This window comes from Mandrillus leucophaeus, unplaced genomic scaffold (genome assembly GCF_000951045.1).
Source record: "Mandrillus leucophaeus isolate KB7577 unplaced genomic scaffold, Mleu.le_1.0 Scaffold296, whole genome shotgun sequence".
NCBI lineage: Eukaryota > Metazoa > Chordata > Mammalia > Primates > Cercopithecidae > Mandrillus > Mandrillus leucophaeus.
Genome location: NW_012103098.1, coordinates 504,285 through 531,166, shown reverse-complemented (window position 1 = coordinate 531,166; position 26,882 = coordinate 504,285). Strand labels below are relative to the sequence as shown.

Below are 26,882 nucleotides of genomic sequence, written 5' to 3'. Positions count from 1 at the left end.
TACCTGGTTATTGGCTGAGGCCACCAGTAACTGATCTATTCTTCCTGTTCTGGCCAGTTCTTGGCTTTATTTAAAATGATATGGCTGGCTGACAGTACCTACCCATGTACTCTTACCTACATAAAGAAAACTGTGTCTATACATCACAGACAGATCACTGTCTAATCAAACACAGGACATCAATTAGGTTCATGCATGATTATAAGAAGCCCCAGTCCCTTCCCCAACATCAGACTGTCACCTTTCTATAGCCATACACAGGGCAGTTTATTCCTGTAGAAGGCTTGGTAATTACAAAGGGCAGTGATTGTCTTATCTTCGCACCATGATTTGGCTGCCATAGGAAGGTGAAAGCTGGTTCATAGCTACAGCCACGATGAGGGAGCTAGACAGCTAAGTAAAGAGCTCTCCTTAAGTTTGGACTCATCCATGCTGTTTGCTAGTATCAAGTTTAGGTTCTGTGCACAGCATTACTTTTTGTTTCTTCCCTTGAATGCCTTCCTCACCAGGCTCAGGTTTAGCAATGGGGAGAGTGTGATTGATATTAGGGTTCTCTTCCTTGGCTAGCTCAACAGGACTGCCCCAATAAAGATGATCATAGAGTACCGTAATTTACAATTTTCATAGTAATTGTCTTGCTACTTCCTCATTTTTATGGTGCGTAATCTCTCAAGAGACACGGCATCTGGTTGAATAAAGGAGCTCTTTTTAGAGAAATGCATAGGCAGCTTCTCAGAAGACATTTTAAAGCCAAATTCGACTGCAGCTTGACTCACATTAAAAGCCAGCATGTATTTTTGACCAGATATTTTAGATCTAAAGTTAACTGGAAGGTATGTGTTTCAACTTTAAATTATGGGCCAAGTACTAAATATTTTTTTGAGGAAGGAATTGGGCAGAACTTCGGGATAAACCAATATCTTCCACCTCTTGATTTTCCTTCTTTCCACATCTTTCTGGACTTTTTGCTTTCAAATAGGGAAGACAAATGCCATGTTTCAGTAAGATAGGCAGTATCTGTTCAGGTGGAGATAGTTTTTTTGTTTGTTTGTTTGTTTTTGTTTTTTTGTTTTTTCGAGAAGGAGTCTTACTCTGTCACCCAGGCTGGAGTGCAGTGGCACAATCTTGGCTCACTGCAACCTCTGCTGCCCAAGTTCAAGCAATTCCCCTGCCTCAGCCTGCCAAGTAGCTGGGATTACAGGCGCCTGCCAGCACACCTGGCTAATTTTTGTGATTTTTAGTAGAGATGGGACTTCACCATCTTGGCCAGGCTAGTCTTGAACTCCTCACCTCATGATCCACCCACGTCAGCCTCCCAAAGTGCTGGGATTACAGGTGTGAGTCACCACACCCGGCTGGAGATGGTTTGAATGTCGTTGGCAGTGCCACTGATGTTTTATGGAAAACACTGTGCTTTAAAGACAAGGGAAGCAATGGATGAAGATGCCTTTTCTTGAAGTGGAGAGAAAAGGAGAACACGGAGCAGAAATAAAATGACAGGGCAAAAAGATATTCAGATTTTTATTGTGCTATTTGTTGTAGCCCTTAATAGTTCCATTACACAGTCTCAAACCTCACTGCCACACAGAATTATGTTGGGAACATGCGGCTTGACCTTCAGTCTTGTATTAGTCTCTGTTCTCTTGGCCCTACTGTTTATTTTCACAAGCTAAAAGAGAACAGGAAGTCATAGGTTGTCTTAAATGAAATGAATTTTCCTCCAATGTTAGTTTGTAATGCCTGTGGGAGAGAAACCGTGGGATATAGCAGTGTTGCCCAATGATTCAAATTCACTCAAATTTGAGCGTTTGAATCTGTAGCAGAGATTTTGACATTATTTTCAGTTTCACATAGGGATTTGTGTACCTGCTGAGGACCTTGTCCTCTGAAAGCTGAGGAAGACTGGCTGGCAATCACTGATGCTGACGATGAAGCTGAGAAAGCCCTTCTGGAGCAGGCGGAGTGGCAGTCTCCTCTGCCGCCGAACTGTAGCATTCCTCTTGTCTCGGGTTTCACACCCCATCCTACCTGAGCGGGATTCCAAAAGGCGTACTGGCACTTCGCGAAATGATGTGGCTCGTGGGGGTGCTTCTTGCTTAAGTGATAATTCCTTGGATCTCACAGATTTAAGATGAGCCAACTGTTATTCCTCTGAGTTTAGAAGTTACCTGAATATTTTCAAAATATCTGTGTGGACCAACAATGACATACTAAAAAGGTGATACATCCTAGGGGAGACAGTGCCACCTGGGGCAGGGTTTTCTCAAGTTCATTTTTTAAAACATTTTCCTGTGAGATTTTTGGAGGAGGAAGGACTCCATGGTTAAATCATCTTGGTAAATGCTACCACTGGGGTCTCTGTCATAGACATTCAAGATGCACTTGAGCAGGTTAAAGGCCCTTAGCTGTTCCTTACATCATGTAGAAACCAGTTTTGCTTTGATTCACTGAACGCTTGTTAGCATCCTGTAGAACTCCTCACAAAACACACTATGGAAATGCTTTTGCAAGGAAGAGAACGATGGCTTGAGAATTGGGAGAGCCCATGTTAGTCCTAACAGGACATCTCAGGAAAATCTGAAGATTTTGGCCCAAATGTCGGATTTGGGCAAAATGACACCCCGCTCCCCTGCCACAGACTCATTCAGCCCTAACTCTGAGTCAAAGTATGATGTTCATTGTTACCTGCAGGGCAGCTATGCCTGGAACTGCCTTGAGGTACTGTCTTCATCCCTGCCCAATGTGTATCTCATATCCTGAGCACAAAGGGCGCAGAACTCACCGTTCCTGCTGCCACCCAGGCTCCTTGCCTCTGGCGGGGACGTCCCCTACACATGGCCAAACCAACCTTCCTTCAATTCCTTGAACAGGACATGTCTTCTCAGCCTCAGGGCCTTTGCACACATTGTTCTCTCTGCCTGGGATGTTCTTCTCTACCTTGTCACCTGCTTTTGTTTAACCCTTGCTTTTGTTTAACAAATCCTACCCATATATAGTGGGTTCAATAGTGTCCTCTCAAAATTCATGTCCACCAGGAGCCTGAGAATGTGACCTTACTTGGCTATAGGGCCTTTGCAGATGTAAGTAGGTAAGTTGAGATGAGGTTCTTATACTGGTTTAGGGTGACCCTAAATCTAATAGGATGGATGCCCTTATATAAAAAAGAGAGGATACACAGACACAGAGGGAAGGCAGCCATGGGAAGATGGAGGCAGAGGTTGGAGTGACACAGCTCTAAATTGACAAATACCAGGCATTACCGGGAGCTACCAGAAGCTAGGAAGAGGCTAGCAAAGAGTGTCCCTTAGAACTTTTAGATGGAGCTTGGCTCTGCTGACACCTTGAGTTTGAACTTCTAGCCTCCAAAACTATGAGAGAATACCTTTCTATTCTGCCACTTACTTTGTTGTTCATTTGGTCCTCCATACCCGTGGATTCTGCATCTATGGATTCAATCAACCATGAATGGAAAATATATTCAAGAAAAAAATTACAACAATAAAAAATAATACAAATAAAAGCAATACAGTATAACAACTGTTGATGTGTGTTAGGTGTTGTAAGAAATCTAGAGATGATTTAAAGTATATGGGAAGATGCACATAGGTTATATGCAAATATTATACCACTTTGTATCAGGGACATGAGCATCCACAGACCGAGGGTGGGGGTTCTGGAGCAAATGCCCCATGGCCACCAAGGGACAAAGGTAATTTGTTACAGCAGCCCTAGCACAGCAGTGCATCATCATTCTCACTCTCAGCTTGAAGATGTCTTTCTGACATTAGGGATTAGGGTCGCCTTTATCTACTAACATGCATCAGGTATTTCTCCTCTATGACATCTCCAATACCTGCGACTTCTCATCCAGTGTCTGCTTCCTTACTAGCTATGAGGCTTCCTGAGGGCAGGCAGGAGCCAAGTCCCTCTTTCTCCATCACTGCTGTATGTCCACTGACTGGCAGAGGGCTTGCCAGTTGGATGAAAATTGTGATTAGTAGACAAGATGCTCTGAGGTTGTCCCGTCCGATCCACTTTCATACTGGAATTGTATTCTTTGTTGGTTTTCCCAGCAGACTAATTTCATGTCAGCTTTTCAAAAAGCACCGAGTGACTGAGCGTGGTGGCTTGCGCCTGTAATTTTAGCACTTTGAGAGGCTGAGGTGAGCCCAAAAGTTTGAGATCAGCCTGGGCAACATGGTGAAACCCCATCTCTACTAAAAATAAAAAAAATTAAAAATAGCCAAGTGTGGTGATGGGTGCCTGTAATCGCAGCTACTCAGGAGGCTAAGGCAGGAGAGTCACTTGAACTGGTGAGGCTGAGGATGCAGTGAGCCAAGATCACACCACTGCCCTCCAGCCAACAGAGTGAAACTCCATCCTGGGGGCAGGGGGAAGCACCAAGCTTCAGCGTGCCTGGAATGAGAAACAAGCCCATATGCAAGGAAATGGTTTCAGCCTAAGTGTTGGGGCAGTCAAAGATGATAAAATACTTTCTGCTCCCCGTGGAGCACACAGTGATAGGGCTGTAATCTGGGGAAGGATGCCAGAGCCGGAAAATGTTGGTGGACGATCAGAGTATCGGCGGGGATGACCGTGGTCTAAGGTCACTCTTCGCAGTTCAGTTCAAGAAACATCCACTGAACACCTCCCATGGGTCAACACATTTAAAAAACAAAAAATAAAAATTTCTCTTTATATCACATTCAAGCCAGTTATTTGTGGAAGTATAAATTGGAGCATTGCCTAGCCTCACCAGGGATATAACTTCACTGTTTATCAAGACTGTGCCATCCTAATGGTACCTGGTTTTATGCAAAGCAGGTGTCAGATTTTTTTTTAATTAATTGCATTCATGTCCCTTAGTGTACAACATCATGTTAGTTGCATTTTATCTTTATTACCTAATGACCTCCAATTTGGCAGTGGCTTCTTACACTTCTGTTTTCTGATTTCTTATGGGGAGTGTTTTTAAATTAGACACATGTGCAATGGGAAATGTAGGTACAAGAAGGACAGAACCCAATATCTCTTTGGATTACAGACTACTGTCTCAAGGTTATCTGTGTGATAATTTGGGGATGTTATCTTCAGCAGATGCCTATTATTAGCCCAGTGTGGTCCTTTAGAAAGCTGGCCATTGTTAATCGGAAAAAAGAATCTTAATGCCACCAGCTGAGTCAGGATTCTCTCCTGTGAAAATGATATCTCTGTTTTTATTTTCCTATCTCCAGAGTCTCTGTTGCAAATCCTCCATCCCTGAGCAGAACTGGTGGTTGAAAACAGTGATTTTCTGTCTTATTTTTAAGCAGCCAATGCCTTTCTTTTCAAATGATATTTTATTCTTAAAAGCTAAGTGGGATATATCCTGACTAGGCTGCAAACCACAAGACTAAGGATGTTGGATCTGGTTTTACACATGGGGAAAACTCCCCAGGCTTCAGGAGCTGAAATTCAAACTTTATTATGCAGCATAATGAGAGCCATTTTATTTCATTTCAGTGTGGAAAGCCAGGCCAAAATTTCTGATTTTAAAAACAGGAGTGAGGATGCAACAGACCTGTGTATATCCTTAGTTGGAAACATTGTATCTATGCTTTCAACCCCCCTGTTGTAGACATTACATCACCTGGTCCAGGGATGGGGCCAGACTCTGCCCAGAGATCTATGGATGATCCCCCCAGGTCCAACAACTTTCTGGACAGTAAGAAACGACCTTCGCTACCTTGATCCCTAGCCAAGGGAAGGAACTGGAGTCGCATACTCTCTGGATGGACAGCACAGTCCTAAAAACATCTTCACTCTCTGCAGGCCTTTGGAGCAGCTGAGCTAGCGCTGTTTGCTATAGGGTTATGACCCGAAAGCTCCTGCCTGGATTTGGCGATGGAGCATGTGATGAGCCCCGGAGTTGGTCTTTGCATGTGATTTTTCACCCTGTCCATTCAATCAGCAAAGTAGAGCAGCCTTGAAACGCTATGAATAAATATTTGAAGTTTCTGGGTTTCTCATAACCCCATTTTTCTTCTAGGGATTAAATGGGAACCAGATGAGAATGGAGTCATTGCCTTTGACTGCAGGAACCGAAAATGGTAGGCAGTGGTCAGACCTCTTCGTTATTTCTCAAAGAGATACCTTGAAGAGAAGTCAGGATTCATTTTTACTTAATTTTTCCCTTGACCTAGGTACATCCAGGCAGCAACTTCTCCGAAAGATGTGGTCATTTTAGTTGACGTCAGTGGCAGCATGAAAGGACTCCGCCTGACTATCGCAAAGCAAACCGTCTCATCCATTTTGGATACACTTGGGGATGATGACTTCTTCAACATAATTGCTGTGAGTGCAGCTGTTTTGTGCCTTCTTTGCACTTGGGTTCATTTGATCTTTTGGCAGTGACTGGTTAACATTGCTCTGACTGTTAGATCCAGAGCACCTAGATGCCAGAATGTGAGACCTGTTTAGTCTCATGAAAGTTCACAGAGTCATGGACAGTGGAAGGGCTTTTGGAAATGCAGTTGAACACGTTGCCTGTCTTAACCTACCACATAGCCACACCATCTGAGAGAATGGCACACCAGATGTACTCCTGGGGAGCTGACATTTTCAGATTCTTGGAAAACAGACTTAGCAAGATTTTCACCAAACCACTAGAATTTCTCACATGGAAATTAACTTCCAGCTAGGTTAGCCTGATGATATTGATGATGATAATTATTAATAATAATAATAATGATGGCAATGAAGCAACTAAAATATGGAGAGTGGTTTATGGCTCATAGAACACTTTATTTCAACTTCTGGAAAAAAAGGCAGCATTTATTAAATGCCTACTTTTAATAAATGCCTTACTCTTCATATTTTTATTATCTTGGTTTTTCACAGCAACTCTAGGAGGTAGGGGGTGGTTTGGGCACATTCTCAAATGAAGGTGCTCAGATTGGAAGAGTGTCAGTAACTTGTCGAGGTCACAAAGCTGACAAGTGGCAGATGAGGGAACCAAGGCTGAGACAGGGCAGTCGTGTAGCCTGGAAATGACCACTTATTCAGGTCTCTATCTTGTCAATGAAAAGAGTCAAACTCTGCAAAATATTTGAAGAGATTTATTCTGAGCCAAATATGAGTGACCATGGCCTGTTGACACAGCCCTCAGGAGGTCCTAACATGTGCCCAAGGTGGTTGGGCACCTGTTCAGCTTGGTTCACCGGTGCAGCTTGGTTTTCTACATTTTAGGGAGACATGAGCCTTTAGTCGAATACATTTAAGAAATACATTGGTTTGGTCCAGAAAGGCAGGACAACTCAAAGCAGGGGCTTCCAGCTTATAGGCAGATTTTAAAATTTTCTGGTTGACAATTGGTTGAGTTTCTGTAAAGAGCTGAGGTGAATAGAAAGGAATGTCTGGGTTAAGATAAAGGTTAGTGGATGCCCAAGTTCTTATTTGCAGAGGAAGCCTTCATGTCCTAGGCTTCGGAGAGAATAGGTTGTAAAATGTTTCTTATTGGACTTAAAGTCCGTATTGATGTTCATGCCAGAGAGGTGTAAGGAGGCATGTTCGCCCCCTGTTTCCCATCACGGCCTGAAACAGTCTCTCAGATTAAATTTTAAAAGAGCCCCTGTCTCCTATGTAGAGGAGGAAGTCCATTCACGTGGGTGGGTGGTGGTCTTAGAATTTTATTTTTAGTTTACATTCTCCAGTTCTTTTTCTTTTTCCCACTGATTATTTGGTATGATTTTCATCATGCCCTTTATGTTCCTCCTGCTCTCTTTCCAAAGGCTCATCACAGTGAGCCTGATTTCTGAGTCCTTGAGCACTTAGCCAAGTGCATGTGTGTGGCAGACACTTGTTCTTTTGCATGAAAATAACACACATCGCATCTATTTGGGAGGTGGAGTAGTTGCTATGGGCAGTGGAGGCAGCATGGTGACGGGGGCAGAGCCTGGGTTTTGGAGTTGGGCTGTTTTGAATCACATTCACACACATATGCTGTGTGTCTTGGGGCTAATTACTTTAGTCTGGACATCAGCCCTCTCAACTGTGAAGTGGGTGTACTCACCTTGCCCACAGGGTTGCTGCTGGGATCATCTGAGTTGATGCACCAGAGTCAAGCTGGTGCACAGGGCTCCTCAGCCAGTGGTGGGATACAAAAGAAGAGGGTGCTCTGAGAATGCTTACTGTGGTCTGCATGGCTCCCCTAAACCCCTGAGGAGAGTATATTGTCAATGGAGCCTTATGACTGGGCTGCCTTCTGCATGGGCATGACACCCACTTGTGTTCTCCAGGCAGAGGGCCTGGGCCTCTAAGGGACATGAAGATGGCCGAGGGGATTGCCTGAACTAGTAACCTGTCTATACAGGCCTCTTCTGATCAGACTCTCAGAACAAAAGGTTCTGATTTTAAGAAATCCTAAAGACGAAAGGGAAAAGAAAGAGAACACTAAATTCCTTGGGAGCAGGAGTTAGTCTTGTTCACTCATGCGTGTATCCCCAGCACCTAGGCAGTGCTTGGCAAATAGCAGGAGTTTAAATATTTGTTGAATGAATAATCACCACAACTGCTTCCCATAGAGTGCTCACTGTGTACAAGTCAGTTGCTAAGTGTCCTGTGTGGATTATCTCATTGAACCCTCACCCCAGCCCTGTGCCATGTAGCATGGAGACAGAGGCATGAAGCTGCATTGAGTTACACAGCCAGAAAAGGTGGCATGGTAAAGACTCAGACATGGTCCGGCTTCACCTTGCACTGTTTTCTGAGCAGAAGTGAAGAGGATGTAGTTGATCCACTCAGCCATCTTATCATGAAATTATGTGGCCTCGAGGCATAGTTCTTTGGAAGACAACTTTCAGATAGTTAGAACTTTGGGTTTGCTGCCAAGTTACTATAGTTGCCAGCCTAGTGGTGAGAATGCAAATGTGGCTTGATCCCCACACATCCTGAAGCATTTACAGATAAGAAGCAGCTAATTTGAGACTATCTTTCTTATTAATCTTTAATTACTCATTACAGAAGAATCAGAAATTCACATAATAAGAAGAGCTAACTAATTACATCCTGCATTCTTTATCAGTCAGGATTTATTGTTCTGTTAACAAAACCAATCGATTGAAATAATCTATGTAAGTTCATTAAGATATACAAACAGTGTCAACTCAATAAAGAAGAGAGGGTGATTAAGATAATTAAAAGTAGACATGCCAGTTATTATAGAACAGTTAAGAAAAAAATTTTTTGCCCCAAATTGTCCCTTTATATAAAGAAACCCATTAAAGATCCCATTAACCCTCACTGTACATCTGTTTGTTAATTTTCAACATAAATAATAAGCTTCAACACTATTTACATAATTATTTCAACAACTAGAAAGGCACTCTGAACTTCTTTATTTGAAGCCTTTATAGTAAAATCATGAACTTTGTTCCTCTAATGGATAAGAGAATGTATCAGATATGTTAGTGAGTTTATATTAGAAGGCCAAGGTCATAAAAGAACCATTAATTAACAGTAATATTTATAGATTCGTTGCTTTTTAATGCAGGCAACATATGTAAAAATTTTAAACAATTCAGTAATGTTCTCATTTCTCTTTCATTTGGCACATATCCTAAATGTTTCTGTGTATATGAGCACACTGTCTTTTCACAAAAATAAATTCATATTTTAAAGAATATTTAGCAACGCTTATTTCAATCAAATGTATTTGAATAACAGAGCATTCCGTCACATTTTTTACTCAAAAGTGCTACAGTGAGGGCAGCGCATGCAGTGCACTGAATGGAATGCATATATTTTTGCAAGCTTGGGTGTGCTTCTATTGAATAAAACCTAGAAGTGAAATTCCTGCACCAAAGGGTATGCATACAGGCACCTACCAGAATGTCTACCAAGCAGGGCATAATGTTTACACACTTACCAACAGTTCGAGGCTTCTAATTAATAGGAGATTCATAGCTGGCAAATTTTCATTTGCATTCCCTTGAATTGTCTCTCCCAATCCTAAGTGTGTTCTGCGAATTTTGCCTTGTTGAATTCTTTTTCTTTTTCTTCCTCCATCACCTCCTCCTGTTTCTGCCCTGACATAATTGCTGTAGTAGTATGGTGTAGGTTTTCCCTCAGTCTGTTTAAAATGGTCACTTGTCTCCTGTGTAAAGGGCGACCTGACTGCAGGTTCTTAAAGTGCAGGGGGATGAGGTATTTGAAACGCCATCCAGAATGCCCTGCAAATCTGTGTGAGTGTATTGTTATCGTCGGCTGGATTCCATTTACGAAAGAGGACATTATCATTTCACCCTCCATTACATCGTCAGCCTTCCTTTGCTTGCCAGGTAGACGTTTGTGGAGATAGCTCAGTGTTTTAGAGGAAAAGTAAAGAATACAATATTTTCAGTGCTGGAAGCCCTCGTGTACTGTAGGTTTTTGTTTGTGCAAATCTAATTCATCATTGCCACTTGATTTTTCAGTGCCATAACGGAGGACGGAGGAAAGAGATTTAAATAGTGGGAAAGACTTCCCTTGGCCACTTAAGTTCGTCTTTTGGTTTTGCATGTTTTATTAAGTTCATTATGAACTGAATGTTTAATATTATACTGAAAAGTTTCTGATCTTGATCTATCCAGAGTATAAACGTAAAAAGATAATGTTAAAACTTGTTTTAGCTTTCATGGGCAAGGTATTGCAAGATCTATCTAAAATGGACAAACTAACTGATTGAATTATGAAAGAATAGTTGAAATATGAGAGTAATTTTGTGCAGTTGAAGTTAAAATTTTAAGGTCAAACCACTGGTGCGTGAAGAGAGATGTCTCTGACAAGAGAAAAGGCATATTTTTCTGATTCACTTTGAAGTCTAACTTCAAGCCATGCATTAAATTAGCAATATTATCATAAAAATGAGGGTGCTAATTCTGTCCGATGTTGAAATTTGAAAAATGACTTTACAGAAGCTCAAGCCATGCCTTAAATGAGCACAGTATTAACTGGGCAGATTTTGTTAAATCAATTTAAATGCCTCCTGTAGCCCATATTTGTGCAGACTTGAATTAAGAAGAGCATCATTTGTTAGTTCAAGCAAGAACTTTCTGATGCCCTGGTTTTAATTTGCAGATTTTCTTTAGAACGGTTTCTCCAATGTTTTGTCTGCTGTGGATTTGCTTTTTAAAGTAATCGATTCCGTATTAAAAGTATGAGGATAGTATTTTCTTTCAGTGCTCATTTGTTCTGTACTACTAATTGTGTCCAGTTGTGTTTCAAATTACATAAGATGCTTTTGTAATGCAAAAGATCCCTAGGATGGCTTGTGTTGGTGAAAATGTTGTGTTTTCATCTGCTTTATTACATAATCCCTACACGTTTTCATTCAAAGGTTATTTAATCAAAAGTGCACCAGTAAAACTATAAAAATATTTAATGGAGTCCCAGCAATTCTGCATCAGTTTCTTGCATTACATGAGCATGGCAGCATTTAATTCTATGGGTTTTTTTTTTTTTTGACCAAAGTTTGGATTTTTTAAAACATAGCCACTTACTTCCTTTACTTTTTGTTTATTTACCTGTTTTTTGAAAGGGATAGAGATTCTCATGTTATTTTTTGTTTCTGTGCCAATTTTTTTTTTTTTTTTTTTTCCTGGCTTTGTTCCTAGTCCTTTCCATCAGGCATTCTTACTTTTCTTAGTAAAAGAGTATGTTCATTCCATCTGAACATAAGGTCTCTTTTTCCTTCTGTTTGTTTGTTTTTGAGATGGGGGTCTCATTCAGGTATCACCCAGGCTGGACTGCAGTGGTGTGATCACAGCTCACTGCAGCCTCCACCTTCCAGGGTCAAGCAATCCTCCTGACTCAGCCTCCCAAAGATCTCGGACCACAGGCACATGCCACCACGTCCAAAAGGCAGAATCTCAGCAATTTTGCCTTTTTGTTTCTTTGTTCTATTGATTCATTCAACAAATAGTACTGAGTGCTTTGCGTTAAGCATTGGGGCTGACTTCAGACAAGGTGTCTGCTCTCAGAGATTTAGGTTTTCTGTATGTGATCCTTGTGTGGGGGCTACTGGGAAGCAGGTCTCACAACCCAGTGTGGCCAGTGCAGTCTTGGAGAGGGAGTAGTTGGGGGACTGGGTGTCTAGAGCTGGGGTATATGCTGCCTGGGGCTCTGTGGTGGTTTGTCAGAAGAAGTAGTGACTGAGTGGACACTTGAAGATAAGTAGGCTAGCCAGACATAGGCAAACGTGGTGGAACAGAGCAGGGAGAAAAGGAGGAAGGAGTCAATAACTGAAAAAGTGCCATTTGCGGGTGTAAGACCCCACCCCAGCCCCCAAGAAGGAGCTCTTGGTGTGTCTGGATCACATGGGAGTGCAGGTGAATGTGGAGGTGAGTGGATCTGGTGAGTGACGGTGAAATGAATGAGACTGGATGGAGAGAGGCAAGCCAGATCGAACCAGTCTGGTGGTTCAGCCAGGTGGAGCAACTGGGACAACCCATGGAGGCAGTGGAGAGACACAAAAATGAGTCTCAGCTTCAGGGCAGGGTGTTGAGATGCTCCCTAAAGCCACTCCCTGCTTAGGGAGGTTCTTTCCTCATCTTCTCTAGGTGACTGATAACCTTCTGTTAGACCTGAAAGCGAAATTGGTTTCATCTGTCAAGTTCAGTTTCTGACATTAGGTGGATTCCTCATTATTATCCAGAGCCCAGAGTCAGTTGTCCTTGGCTCTTTGGCTTTTGGGCTGTGATTCACCTGAGCCAATGTATGCTGGAATTCTACACTAATTTGGAAGCTCCTATGAACCTTGGTGAGAGGGTCTAGCCTATTTGTATTGCTTTTAGATCCTTCTGCAAAATGTTCTGGCTCTTCATTTAATGAAAGTTGCCTTTCCTATTTTAGATCATCATTAAGATTCTCATTGATCACTTTGCTGTGTCTGTAAAAGGGGAGATGTAGGGAATGCGCACAGACACTGGGCAAAAGGAAAGAAGAGGCATGTAATGTGTCCCTTGCCTTCAGAGTGGAGAGTTTGGAGGTTGAATGGAGACAGAGGGACAGTTTCCTTAGCAAGAGTTGTGGGATGTAGTCTAATACCTGAGGAAGATTGTGGGTTTGTCTCAAGCCTGTTGTTATTTTTGGAGGGACTGTTGCAGCATCACAGATAAGCACTATTTATCATAAAAAGGAAAGCCAAGGCCAGGTGCAGTGGCTCATGCCTGTAATCCTAGTACTTTGGGAGGCTGAGGCAGGAGGATTGCTTGAGCCCAGGAGTTCGAGACCAGCCTGGGCAACATAGGGAGACCTTCTCTCTGCAAATAATAATAAAAAAAACTAGCTGGATGTGGTGGCATGTGCCTGTGGTCCGAGCTATTTGGGAGGCTGAGTCAGGAGGATTGCTTGACCCTGGGAGGTGGAGGCTGCAGTGAGCTGTGATCACACCACTGCACTCCAGCCTGGGTGATACCTGAATGAGACCCCCATCTCAAAAACAAACAAACAAAAACAAACAAAAGGAAAAACAGACCTTATGTTCTGATGGAATGAACATACTCTTTTACTAAGAAAAGTAAGAAAAAAAATGGTTGTCACTTTACAATGATCATCATGAGCAAACTTAGCCAGTGTTTTATGTCCCCAGCACACAGTAGGTGCTTAGGGTAAATTCAGTGAGCAAATAAAGACGTGAAGAGTTCTGTGGCAGATGCCTTCCTACATGGGGATTTGCCAGTAAGCTGGCTGCACCATCTTGGCTCCCTGTCTGCCAAAGACCCCGGTCCCTGGGAGGATTCAGAGGGTGGCTTAGAGTGGGACAATGTGTGGCCAGACATCATGGGCTTGTCTTGGGTATGTAGACAGTGACATGTGCCTGATGACATGGCATCTTATCCCCAACAAATGCAGATCCCTGCTCTCCAGAGAAGGCCAAGGACACATGCTCCTGTTCCAAAGAAAGGGTCACTTTGCATCACTGACATCACCTTCTTCCTTCATAGCAAACTCCAGCTCTGGGTGCAGGGTGTTATCTGTTGGCCTTTCCCTCTATGTAGCACACATCACACTCACATATATATTCTCTTTCTTTTTTGTGCATTTGTGCCTATGCGCCTAGATGCCTTTCTCATTCTTATGTGCCAGGTTCTGTGTTGACTGTTATTTCATCCTCACAGTGAGCTCATGAGAGAGGTGCAGTTAGAATACCTGTTTCCCCAACACAAAAGCTGGGGCCAAGGTCACCCAGCAAGCATGTGGCAGAGTCAGGATTTGAACCCAGGCCTGCCTGCCTCAGTTGCTTTAGCTCTACTGTTCTACCCTTGTGAGAATCAGAAAAGGAAAGCCAACCAGGAAGGAAGCAGGGAGAAGAAAGCCTACAGCGTCCGAGTCCCTGTGTGCTACGTGGCAGCTTCTAAGCTCTTTAAAGGGTGAAAGCCGTGTGTCCATTTCCTCACCATGTGGTTGGTGGGCTGGACTGGACCCATTTCCAGGGCAACCTGGGCCCACTCCTCTCTCCCTAAGAGACTCTTCCCATTTCCCAGAAATTTGCAAGAAGGACTAACCACTTGGGCAGGAAGGGCAAAGGTTAAGTACTTCTTTAGGGTTCAATCCTGGTAGTGCAGGGGAGTAAAAACAAATTGTAGAAGGAAATTGCATCTAACTGGTGATGATGTACATAGTATCGTTTTCTTCCTTAGACTATTGATATCAGATTATTTCATTAGGGATCAAGGAGAGCTATTTATAAGGCTGTTGTGTCTCAGGGCAAGAGGTGACCAAATCTTGAGTTGTAAATATATATGGCCCTTCCACATCATCATTTCACAAAATAGAAATCTAGAGAACATACATAAAAATGCAGAAGCTGAAGGATTTCCAAATAAAGGACTGCGAGGAGTCTGGAAGCAGTTCCGTGTACAGGGCATCCTTGGGGTCCCCCTTGGGAGGAGCTGTTGGGTAGTGAGAGGAGCATGCACAGCTAGCAGGCCTCCTTGGTACAGCTGCCTGGTGTGCAGTTCCCTTACACACATGGCTGAGCCCGGCTCCCTCTGGTGATACAGACCAGATTGCTCGGCATAGCTTTATCCTGATGCAGTCAAGGGAAATTAGTCAACTGCAAGCTTGGATGATGCCACTAACAAGCTGGCTGGGATTCAGAAGAGTGGATTCCTCCACTGAGGCCATAGCACACACAGTCATGGCAAGCATGGTTTTGATTACTGCACATGTACCTCCCTGATGAGGTCAAGAACTCCTTGGTCTTCTTGACTTTTAAATCCCCTCTGGAGCCCCCACAAGTATAGACTTTTATATTAGCAAGGCAGTTTCAGGTCTGTTGCCTCACTCAGTTTCTGCAGGGGCCCCCAGAGGGAGACTAGAAGGTAAATTAGTATCTTCTTATGCATAAGATTCTGGGATCAGAGTGGCTTAGCAACTTCCCCAAGGCCACACAGTGAGTACATAGTAGAGACAGGACTTGGACCCAAGTGACCTGACTCCCAGCTCAAACTGTACAACCCCAGGAATCAACTTTGAGAGTGTGTATTAGGTAGCATGTCAATGAAGTGATTCAGTTTACCTGCAAAATGGAAGAATGAGAGGAAGTAAAACCATGGTGGGAACCTCAGGAAAGTTTTGGGCTCTAGGTTACAGAACAGGTGAGGAAAGGTTGGTTCAGCATACAAACATCTGATAATGGCATGTAAGAAACCTGGAGGAGGGTGGCTGCAGCTTTTACACAGTAGCTCCATGTTGTCTTCGGGAGCCCACACTGGCTCCATCTTCCTGCTCTGTCTTCCTTGGGCTTTGCATTCCATTCTTTGTCTTGTAACCTCATAGTTGCAAAATGGCTGCAGCACTTCCACAATAGCATCCCAAGCAGGAAGAAAAGAGTGGATATAGGTGAGTTTTCCCTTAATGGCAGGAAAACATTTCATTGAATCTGCCCATCAAACTTTTCCTTATGTCATGATCATTTGCCCCTAACTGCAAGGCAGGCTATGAGAGGTTGTGTCCAACAGAGGGGAACTGGATGTCTGTGCCTGGCTAAGACCCTCTGTGGTTCAGGCCTTAGAAATCAGTGTACTGTCACCCTAAACCAAATGAGTCAGCAAGGGAAGTGAAGGAGAAGGGAATGGCTGTTTTCTCAGCAACTTCCAGGGTCAGTCCAACAGAGATTGAGAGTTTTGGAGGAGTTTTCCTTCATATTGAACTGTGCAGTTGCTTCTTGGATCCTGAGATGATGTTCTGTTTGCTGACTAAAAGTCATACTTCCATTTCTTAATGGCTAATGTCATAAATATATTTTTTTCTCCATGCCTTGTTAGAGGATATTTAAGCCCTCAAACCATTGGGATATTTTTTCAAATGCTCTTTATATGACTAAAAGCAAAGATGAAAGGGCACAAGGCTGACTGATGGGGAGATCTGGAGGTTTGGGGGCCAGAGAGGATGAGTTGGGGGCATTGAGGTCCTGTTGTCAGTGGCTGTGAGGTCAGACTGCCTGGATTTGAATCTGGACTCCACCACCCTCATTTACTCTCTGGTGTCTTTGGGCAAGTCGATCATTTTTGCCGTGCCTCAGTTTCCCCATCTGTAAAGGGAGAGTGATTGGAGGTGCTTGCCAAATGATGCTAAGATAACCTGCAGATGAAGTTTACCTGCTGCCTGGATGCAGTAAGTGCTCAATAACAGTTAATTGCCAAGGTCAGTATGATCACCACTCCTGCTTGCTTAGTGAGGCTCTCTCCATGGGAAACCTGATGCATCCCAGTTGTTCTTGAGCAGCTTTAGGTCTAGCCCCTCTTTGACCTGTCCCTGCAGTGTATCCAGAGGGATTTCTCAAGCTCATCTCTTTATTTCACTCACTCCCTAGCTCATAGCCCTGCATGGTCCTCGCTGACTTTAGTTTTAAAGCGCAAACTCCCTAGGCCAACTTTGCACAAGAGTTAGCTGGGTCTGGGAGAGATGGTTCTGTTCTCTTCCCTCAGGAGCTCCGGGCCTCTCTGACTGCTAAAGTAGATATACCATGACACTGTCATCAATCAGATGGTCCTCAAGCACCTACTGTGGGTCCAGCCCTGTGCTTGTTGCAGAAAATACACTGAAGGACCAGGCATGGGCCCTAATGGTGTCATTCCACTTTGTGGTGGGGAATCTGGTCAACAGATAATTAGAATTTACAGGGATTATATAGAAGAGGGACCTAACCCGGTGCCTAGCCTGCACCAGAGGCTGCTTCCCAGAGGAGGTGGGAATAATCTGACCTAGGAGGTGAACAGGAGTCAGCCAGAGAGAAGAGGTGCCAGAGTGAGAGCTCAAAGCAAGGGTCCCAGCATTGGAGGGCCTGAAGGAAAAGAGGAGACATGTCAGAGGACAGCAGGGAATAATGGCTGGCCAGGACAAGTTTTAGGGGAAGGCTGATGAGTAAAGATGCTAGAGTGTCAGCAGGACCAAGGGTCCAGAGCCTTGTAAAGCCTTGGGAACATTCATCTGCACAGCAATGGGAGCTGTAAATGGGATTGACAGGAGGCAACATGATCAGATGTGTAAGGACCAGCCTCCCTGCAGGGCAGAGAAGCAGGCTTGCTGAGAGAAATTAAGATGAGACTACTCACATTTTTGCTACCTGGTTGTGAGCTTTGGGCAAAAAAAAAAGGGAGGGAGGTCCTATTCTGGATATTCTGGGATTGAAGTGATGGGAGTGCTGGTGTTGACAATGTATGGGAAATTGTGCATGGACAGTGCCCTGATCAGCACCCACATACCCTTGCAGAGTGACCAGGGAACATCAAGGCTTATTCTGTCCCCACTCATGTGTAAGCCACATATGTGTCCCTTGGTTCCATGAACCCAAAGACAGTAGCTGGAGCTGTATCCACGCAACTCTGGGATGCTCTTCAGCTCCCACCAGGACCATGGGCTGTTAACCATGCTCAGGGAACTGCCAGTGTTTGGAGGCAACCCCAAAGAATGGTCAGTTAAAAGGGTGCACCCTGAACCCTGCCATCTACCAGCATGTGCTCTAGAAGTTTCTCCTTCAGTCTGTAGCACATAATCATAGTTGTCTAGAGGGACACCCATGGGAGAGTTCACCTTCTGTGAACAAATGGAGCCTGTGATTGTGCTGCTTTTTGGGTGCGTATCTCCTTAAATTATTAAGAAGTACCCTTCAATTCCTTAATTAAGTGTTCCTTCTTGATTCTTTTCCTTTGCAGTATAATGAGGAGCTTCACTATGTGGAACCTTGCCTGAATGGAACTTTGGTGCAAGCCGACAGGACAAACAAAGAGGTAGGGGCAGCTGCGGGGAGCATTCCAGTCATGGTACACCCCTGTCTCCCTCATAGTGATTGTTTTACAATAAATCTGTCTTATTGAATGCACTGCCTTTTCATTGAGGCCCTTGGAGCCCCCATGTGTAGAATATTTATGAAGAGGCACAAAGAAAATCATGGCACTAAAATAATTACATTGAATTCAGAGGCTTACTAGTTCTGAAACAGTTGCATCCACTTTTTGTCGTTGTACTCTAATAAACACAGTGCTATGGTGTGCTTGATGCTTACTTTGACACTCTTAAAAGAATATGGCTCTTGCTGAGATTTCAAAGAAAATTGAACCCACTTGTTATTTCCCTTGTCCTTCTCACAGTTGATTAAATGGTCATTGGTATAACTGTTGGGGTAACTTGCCTGCTATTAAAGGTAAGCCTTACAAGGATAGGAATGCCGTCTGCTCCCTACTGTATCCTCAATGTGCGGAGCATTGCCTGTTCCATCAATATTGTGGAACAAAAGGAAGATATGTTAAAGGAGAATCTTACACAGTGGGATAGAGGTTTTCCCCTCCAGTTTTGGAGTATCCTAGGAAAATTTCTAAAGTAGACTTCTGTAAAATAAATCCTGTTTCCCTTTAGCTACCTTTAAATTTGTCGGTACAGCTACCGCAACCACCACTATACCACCACTGCAGGGCCAGTTGAAAATTTCACTTGAAGGTTTAGCTGTGGCTGCAGCCATGTCACAGCTTCTGGGACTCACAGCTGCCATTGCCATGTTGATTTTCTGTACCTGACACACAGAGCTGCTCTTCCCCTGGACAGCAGACCTGCATGAGGTAGCTGGGGGCAATGGCCAGGGTAGGCTTTTGTGAGGCACATTCTATGTGCTGGAGAAAATCCCCTGGCTCGTACTGTATTGATGCTATCTTAGATGCAAGTAGTAGAAGCACTTAACTTGGGTATCTTTGAGGAAGTGAACAACAGAGGATTGGGAGAAATTCATTCCAGTTGGAACACAAAGTATAAAGTAAAAAATATACTAGAGTTAATAGCTGGGCTTCAGTTTGAGGGGAAAGAAGCACCATGATAAGCTTCATATTTAGGAGGGAGGAACCAAGTACACTGAAGTTCAAAGAACAAGTATAACCTGACAATGCTCATTCATGGTATTGTCTAGGCTAAGGTAAGAAAAGTGACTTAAGTCTATAGCCACATTTTTCTAGAGAATTTCCCGTCGTTTGGCCATTGTGTAGGTGAAGATCTCATCCCTATTCCAATATTGTAATATTGTAATATCCTCCAGAGCCTCAAATAGGTGTTCAATCCTGGTGCTTGCAATGTTAAACAGAACAGACACTTAAATGATCAAAGCCTTCCTTCAGATTGCTTCCCGGAGGAACAAAGGACAGTATGATCTTTGGAAATAGGAAGTTTTATGAATGAAAAAAAATCATTAGAGGAAATGGGCTAATTTTAAATTGTCCTTGAATTTATGGATATTGAAGACTGGAATACTTTTGAATTTAAAAACTAATCTGGACTTCTTATTCTGCCAATATGGAGTAACCATATTCCAATTGGGTCCTCACCTTTATAACTAAGAAGCCCTAGACATAACACAACAAACAAGTATAGGTTGAGTATTCCTTATCTAAAATGGTTGGGACTAGAAGTGTTTCTGATTTTTCAGATTTTGGAATATTTGCATTATGCTTACTGGTTGAGCATCCCTAATCTGAAAATCTGAAATCCAAAATGCTCCAATGAGCATTTCCTTTGGGTATGACCTTTGAGCATTATATTGGTGCTCAAAAAGTTTCAGATTTTGGAGAATTTCATATTTTGGATCTTGGATTTTTGGATTAAAGATGCTTAATCTGTATAAGGAGACTTGAAAAGGAGAAAATGAAATGTCTAGGGGCTTTGGGTCTTAAAGACAAAAGGGAAGTTCCTTGATTTTCCTGTTTGACTCCCATATATCCTGAATAGAGCATTCCAGAATCTTCTCACCTGGACCAACAATAGGCACAGATTTAAAAAAAAAAAAAAATAGTCCCAGAAAATCTTGTTCCTTCTAGCCAAAGGACCACAGAAAATCTTTGTGACAACACTTTTTCTACTCCAGCTGAACATCAATGGAACAACCAATCCTACATGATTTCAGTGGGGCCAAATTAGAAGTTGATCTTTTGCCCCACGCATACCCTCTTGGTCCTTCTCTCACCTAGAACGACTGCTAAGAGAAAAGATGAAATCAGATCCAGAGTCTCATAATATAAAATCCATAATGCCCAGAATGCAATTAAAATGCCAAGAACTGGGAAAATCACAACATGAATGAGAAAAAACAATCAACAGAAGCCAGTATTTACCTGAATTGGATGTTGGAATTACAAAATTGTTTTAACAAGCAATTAGGAATTCTCTTGCAACAAATGAAACAGTAGAAAATCTCTCAAAGAAATAGAAGTTATAAAATAGAGCCAAATGGAAATTATTGAACTGAGAAATACAACCACCAAATAAAAGCTCAGTGATCAGCTCAATAGAGTGAAGATGACAGTAGATAAAATCAGTGAATTTCAGGACAGATCAATAGAAATTACCCAATTTGAACAACAGAGAGAAAATAGACTGGAAAAAAATGAACAGTCTCAGGGACTTGAGGGACAGTAACAAAAGATGTAACATTAATTACATTGAAGTCATAGGAGAGGAGAGAGAGAATGGTACTGAAGAGGTATTTAAAGGTGTATTGTCTGGAAACTCCCCCAAACTGGGTGAAAGGCATAAGCATACATATTCAAGAGGTTATGCAAACTCCAAATAGAATAAACCTATGTAAATCCATGCCAAGACACATAAAAAATATAGACAAGAAAAAAATATTGAAACAGCCAGAGAGAAAGGACACGTTGCTTATATGGAACACGAATTTGAATTACATAGATTTCTCACATGAAATCATGAAGACAAGAGGTAAGTAGCATAGCATTTTTCAAATACTGAAAGAAAAGAACTGCCAACCCAGGATTCTATATCCAGTGAAAATATTTGTCAGGAATGAAGGAGAAATAAAGGCATTCTCAATGAAAGGAAAACTGTAAAACTGTTGCTTGTAAAACCTACCCTTAAATAATGTCTCAAGGGAATTCTCTAAACAGAAAAGAAATAAAAGAAAGCTTGGAAATTCAGAAAGGAGAGAAGAACATTGGAATGAGTAAGAAAATTACAATTAGAGTATCCTAATTGTCAGGCAATTCTTAAATTATGTTTGATAGTTGAAGCAAAACTGTAATACCATCTCATGTGATACCCAATGTTTATGGATGGAATACTTAAGACAATTATATTTTAAAAGTGTGAAGGATAGAGGGACCTAAATAGAAGGTTTCTATACTTAAGTGGAAATGGTAAATACTGATATGAGTAGACAGTAATAAATTACATATTTATATCTTAATACCTAGAGCAACCACTAAGAAAACAATACAGAGAGTTATTCTTAAGTAACTCATATGAAGGTAAGAAATGAGAAACAGAGGAATTAGAAAGAGGATGAATAGGAAAAAAATAAATTGGCAGACTCAAGTTTTAATATATCATTAATCACCTTATGTATTAGTCTGTTCCCACTCTGCTAATAAAGACATACTTGAGACTGGTTAATTTATAAAGAAAAAGAGGTTTAATGGACCCAAGTTCCACATAGCTGGGGAGGCCTCACAATCATGGCGGAAAGCAAAGAAAGAATAAAGGCACGTCTTACATGGCGGCAGGCAAGAGAGCATGTGCAGAGGAACTGCCCTTTATAAAACCATCAGATCTCATGAGATTTGTTCAGTATCATGAGAACAGCATGGGAAAAACCCACCTTCATGATTCAATTAACTCCCTCTGGGTCCTTCCAATGACATGTGGGGATTATGGGAGCTCAAATTCAGGATGAGATTTGGGTGAGACACAACCAAAACATATCACCTGAAATTTAAGTGTTCTGAAGACCACCAATGTAAAGGCAGAGATTGTTTGAGCGGATTAAAAAAAACTCAAAACAAACATGATCCAACCATATGACCATATGATGACTATAAGAAACTCACTTGAGGCCGGGCGCAGTGACTCATGCCTGTAATCTCAGCACTTTGGGAGGCCAAGGTGGGTGAATCACGAGGTCAGGAGATCGAGACCATCCTGGCAGTCATGGTGAAATCCTGTCTCTACTAAAAATACAAAAAATTAGCTGGACGTGGTGGCACATGCCTGTAGTCCCAGCTACTTGGGAGGCTGAGGCAGGAGAATCGCTTGTACCTGGGAGGGGGAGGTTGCAGTGAGCTGAGATTGCACCACTGCACTCCAGCCTGGGCAATAGAGCGAGATCCATCTCAAAAAAAAAAAAAAAAAGGAAAGAAAAGAAACTCACTTGAAATACAATGACAGATATGTTGAAAGTAAAAAAATGGGGAAAATATGTACAATGCTAACATTAATTTTAAAGTAGGAGTGATTATATTAATATCATATAAAGTCTTCTTCAGGGCAAAGAAAATTACTAGAGACAAAGAAAGGGATATTTCATAATGATAAAAGGATCACTCCCATAGAAGAACATTATAATCCTAAGTGTGTTTGGACCAAAATACAATTTCAAAATACACAAAGCAGAAACTGTTAGAGCTGAGGATAGAAATAGACAGATTTACAATTATAGTTGGGACTTGTACTTTCCACAGTTACCAATTGATAGGCTACTGTACAAAAAGTCAGCAAGGATATAGAAGAACTGAACAGCACCATCAACCAGTGAGATTGAAATGACATTTATAGAGCACTCTATCTAGATAACAGGAGAAAACACGTTCTTCTCAAGGACCCATGGAACGTTAAGCAAGATAAAACATATCCTGAGTCATAATAGAAACCTTAAAATTAAATCTTTAAAATTGCAGAATATAATTTTTGATGAAAATGGAATACAACAGGAAATTCATAACAGAAAGATAGCAGAAAAATCCCCAAACACTTAGAAATTAAACAGTATACTACTAAAAAAAATACTTGGGTCAAAGAAGTCTTAAAAGAAATTTTTAAAAAATATAAATCTGAATGAAAACAAAGACTACATATCAAAAGAGGTGGAACAAAGCTATAGCAATGTTGGGGAGAAATTTGTAGCACTATATACTTACATATTTAAGTTCTCTAATATTTGGAGTTTCTACCTCAAGGAATTAGAAAAAATCATGCAAAATAAAACTAAAGCAAGCAGAAGGGAGAAAATAATAAAGAGCCAAAGTCAACTAAATTGAAATAGGAAAACAGTAGAGAAAAATCAGTGACACCAAAAGCTGGTTCTTTAAAAATAAATCAGTAAAACTGATAAACCTCTACCAAGACTGATAAAAATAAAAAGAGAGGGGCAGGCGCAGTGGCTCAAGCCTGTAATCCCAGCACTTTTTGAGGCCGAGGCAGGCGAATCACCTGAGGTCAGGAGTTAGAGACCATCCTGGCCAACATTGTGAAACCCCGTCTCTGCTGAAAATGCAGAAATTAACTGGGTGTGGTGGCGCACCTATAGTCCCAGCTACTCAGGAGGTTGAGGCAGGAGAATCGCTTGAACCCGGGAGGCAGAGGTTGCAGTAAGCTGAGATGGGGCCACTGCGTTCCAGCCTGGCGACAGAGCAAGACTTTGTCTCAAAAAACAAATTTAAAAAAATAAAAATAAAAAAAAGAGGCCGGGCGTGGTGGCTCAAGCCTGTAATCCCAGCACTTTGGGAGGCCAAGACGGGCAGATCACGAGGTCAGGAGATCGAGACCATCCTGGCTAACCCGGTGAAACCCCGTCTCTACTAAAAAATACAAAAAAAACACTAGCCGGGCGAGGTGGCGGGCGCCTGTAGTCCCAGCTACTCGGGAGGCTGAGGCAGGAGAATGGCGTGAACCCAGGAGGCGGAGCTTGCAGTGAGCCGAGATCCGGCCACTGCACTCCAGCCTGGGCGACAGAGCCAGACTCTAAAAAAAAAAAAAAAAAAAAAAGAAGAGAAGACAAATCACCAATATCAGGAATGAAACAAGATATGCCAGTACTGAACCTGCAGTCATTAAAAGGAAAATAAAATACTATTATAAACAGCTTTACACTCGTGAATTAACGACTTAGAAAAAAATCGATCAAATTCTCAAAGCCACAAACTACCAAAATTCAACCAAGATGAAGTAGATAGCTGGAATAATCCTACAACTATTAAAGAAATTGAACTGATAATTTAAAAGCCCCCCTCCCCATAAAAAATCATTTTCGGGTCTGGATGCTTTCACTGGAGAATTCTACCAAACATTTAAAGAAGAATTCATATCAATTTTACACAGTCTCTTCCAGAAAAATAGAAGAGTAAGGAAATCACCCCAGCTCATTTTATGAGGCTAGCATTTCCCTGGCAAACCAAAGATAGTGCAGAAAAAGAACAATATTTCTCAGGAACTTACATGCAAGAATCCTCAACAAAATTTTAGCACTTCAAACCCAATGATGTATACAAACAATAAAATGCTACCTCCAGGATTATTTTAGATATGCAAAGCCAATGTAACATCCATCTCGAATCAATCAATGTAATTTGCTATGTCAGGCTGAAAATGACAACTCATATGATCATATTAATTGACTTAGAAAAAGCATTTGATTAAAAAACCCATTTATAATTTTAAAAATGCAAAACTTCTCAGTGCACTGGGAATGGGAAGTAACTTCTCCAAATTGATAGAGACCATCTACAGAAACCTACAGGTAACATCAAACTTAACAGTGAAAGTTTGAAAGCTTTTCCTCTTAAAATCAGGAACCGGTAAGGATGTCCACACTGACATTCAACAAAGTATAAGTTTTAGGCCGGGAAAAGAAGTAAAAGGCATATGGGTTACAAAGGAATAAATAAAACTTCCTATTTTCAGATAACATGATTGTGTATGTAGAAAATCTCAAAGAATCTACACACACACAAAAATATTATTTTATTTGTAAGACACGGGGTCTTGCTGTGTTGCTCAGGTTGGTCTTGAGCTCCTGGGCTCAAGTGATCCTACTGTCTCCACCTCCCAAAGTGCTGGGATTACAGGTGTGAGCCACCACACTTGGCCTCTTTATATTTCTTACAGTTACATGTGGATCTATGATTACTTCAAAATAAAAAGTATAATTAAAAAAAATCTGAAGTAGGTGAGGAATTCTTGAAGAGAAGCTTTACAAATTAATGTGAACAGTTGTATAATGTGTGTTAGGTTGCTTTAGTTATATAAAAAAGTACTGATTGTGGTTTACTTTCTAATGGCAGGAAGTTTTGATATTCTTACCTTATGGGTCTTTTTATTTGGAGAAAAGCTCAGATGACAAAGCATTTATTTTTTCATTAGTATCTGGGGATATGTTTAAATAATGCTGAGCTTCATTGCTTGAAACTTTAAACCAGTTTCCATTTTTACCATAAATTTAGTGTTAGGTCATATTCATTAGGACTTACTTAATTGCATGTGACAGAGAGTACCTAATTCATGAAAAGCAAAATGGAAATTTACATCAGCTTCCCTAGCACCAAATTCCTGGGGTGGAAAAGTCTGCACCCAAAACCTTACAAACTGGACGTCAGGAGTCATCCCCTCTCTCCAGCTATCTCCTCTAGGTGTCTTCTGTGAACTCTGATTGGTTCTGCTAAATCAGGTGCCCATTCTGGAGCCATGATTGAATCTCAAGGGGTGGGGCAGCCTAGTCAGCAGCCCAGTTCAGGTGCCTGTACCCATGGCTGAGAGGCAGGCCTTTGCTGGGCAGACTTGACTGGTTTTCCAGAAGGAAAATATTCTGGGCAACCATGACAGTGCCTATGAGATAGATGTTCCATGGAAGTATGAATGAATGAATGAATTTGTGTAGAGAAGCCACCTGGGAGCGGATTGTGGTTGAAAAAAGGTTTTTTTTTCACATCACTAGAACATCCACAAAACATTTGAAACAAAAGCATCAAACTCATTACATTGTAATATAATCAGGGCCATCAGAATGAGATTGTGGGTGAAATTATCTGAGTCCAGGGTTGGCAGTTCTCACTGTCTCATTCTGTCTAAACACCCTGCATGGAGCTTTGAGGCCATTTTCTCACATTCTTTGTGTAATGGGGATGGAGAATTATGACCTTCTGTATAAACACAGATAGAACTGGCAGTGTGATCGTCGATGCTAGTCTTCTGTCCAGAGTTAAATGAGTCTGACTAGAATGTGCCAAATCCTTTGGGGTGTTTCATTCTTTAATCAAAACATTCATGTGCATCCTGACAAGTTCTTATGACAGCCAAATACCCAAGATTCTTTCCTGCCCATACCTTTCATATCTTAGGATTGTTTCCCTGGTGGCCACTGCAGTGTTACTTCAAGTTAATGAAAGGGCGTGAAGGGGCTTCTAGAAGGTGACAACTGGGATTATGATGTTGTGCACTGACAGCCAATTCAGGTTTCACAATACTCAGGTGACCCCCTGAGAAGTTAGAAGTAGATTATTTAAATTATAACAGCCTTTGATAAACTCCATTTAAAAATTTTGAGGGCATAGTGAGAGAATCTCGGTGAGTCTTAAAACAGAGGAAAAGGTTAGGGT

The 26,882-nt window shown here is 41.8% G+C and overlaps 1 protein-coding gene across 1 annotated transcript in view; it reads left to right on the top strand.

Moving 5' to 3' along the window:
• Positions 1-26,882, top strand: part of CACNA2D3 (calcium channel, voltage-dependent, alpha 2/delta subunit 3) — an 801,189-nt gene that overhangs the window by 293,399 nt on the left and 480,908 nt on the right. Inside the window, exons 6-8 of the mRNA XM_011986171.1 lie at positions 6,029-6,089; positions 6,183-6,333; positions 18,177-18,251. Of these exons, the coding sequence (XP_011841561.1) occupies positions 6,029-6,089; positions 6,183-6,333; positions 18,177-18,251 (287 nt within the window). The remainder of the gene's footprint in view (positions 1-6,028; positions 6,090-6,182; positions 6,334-18,176; positions 18,252-26,882) is intronic.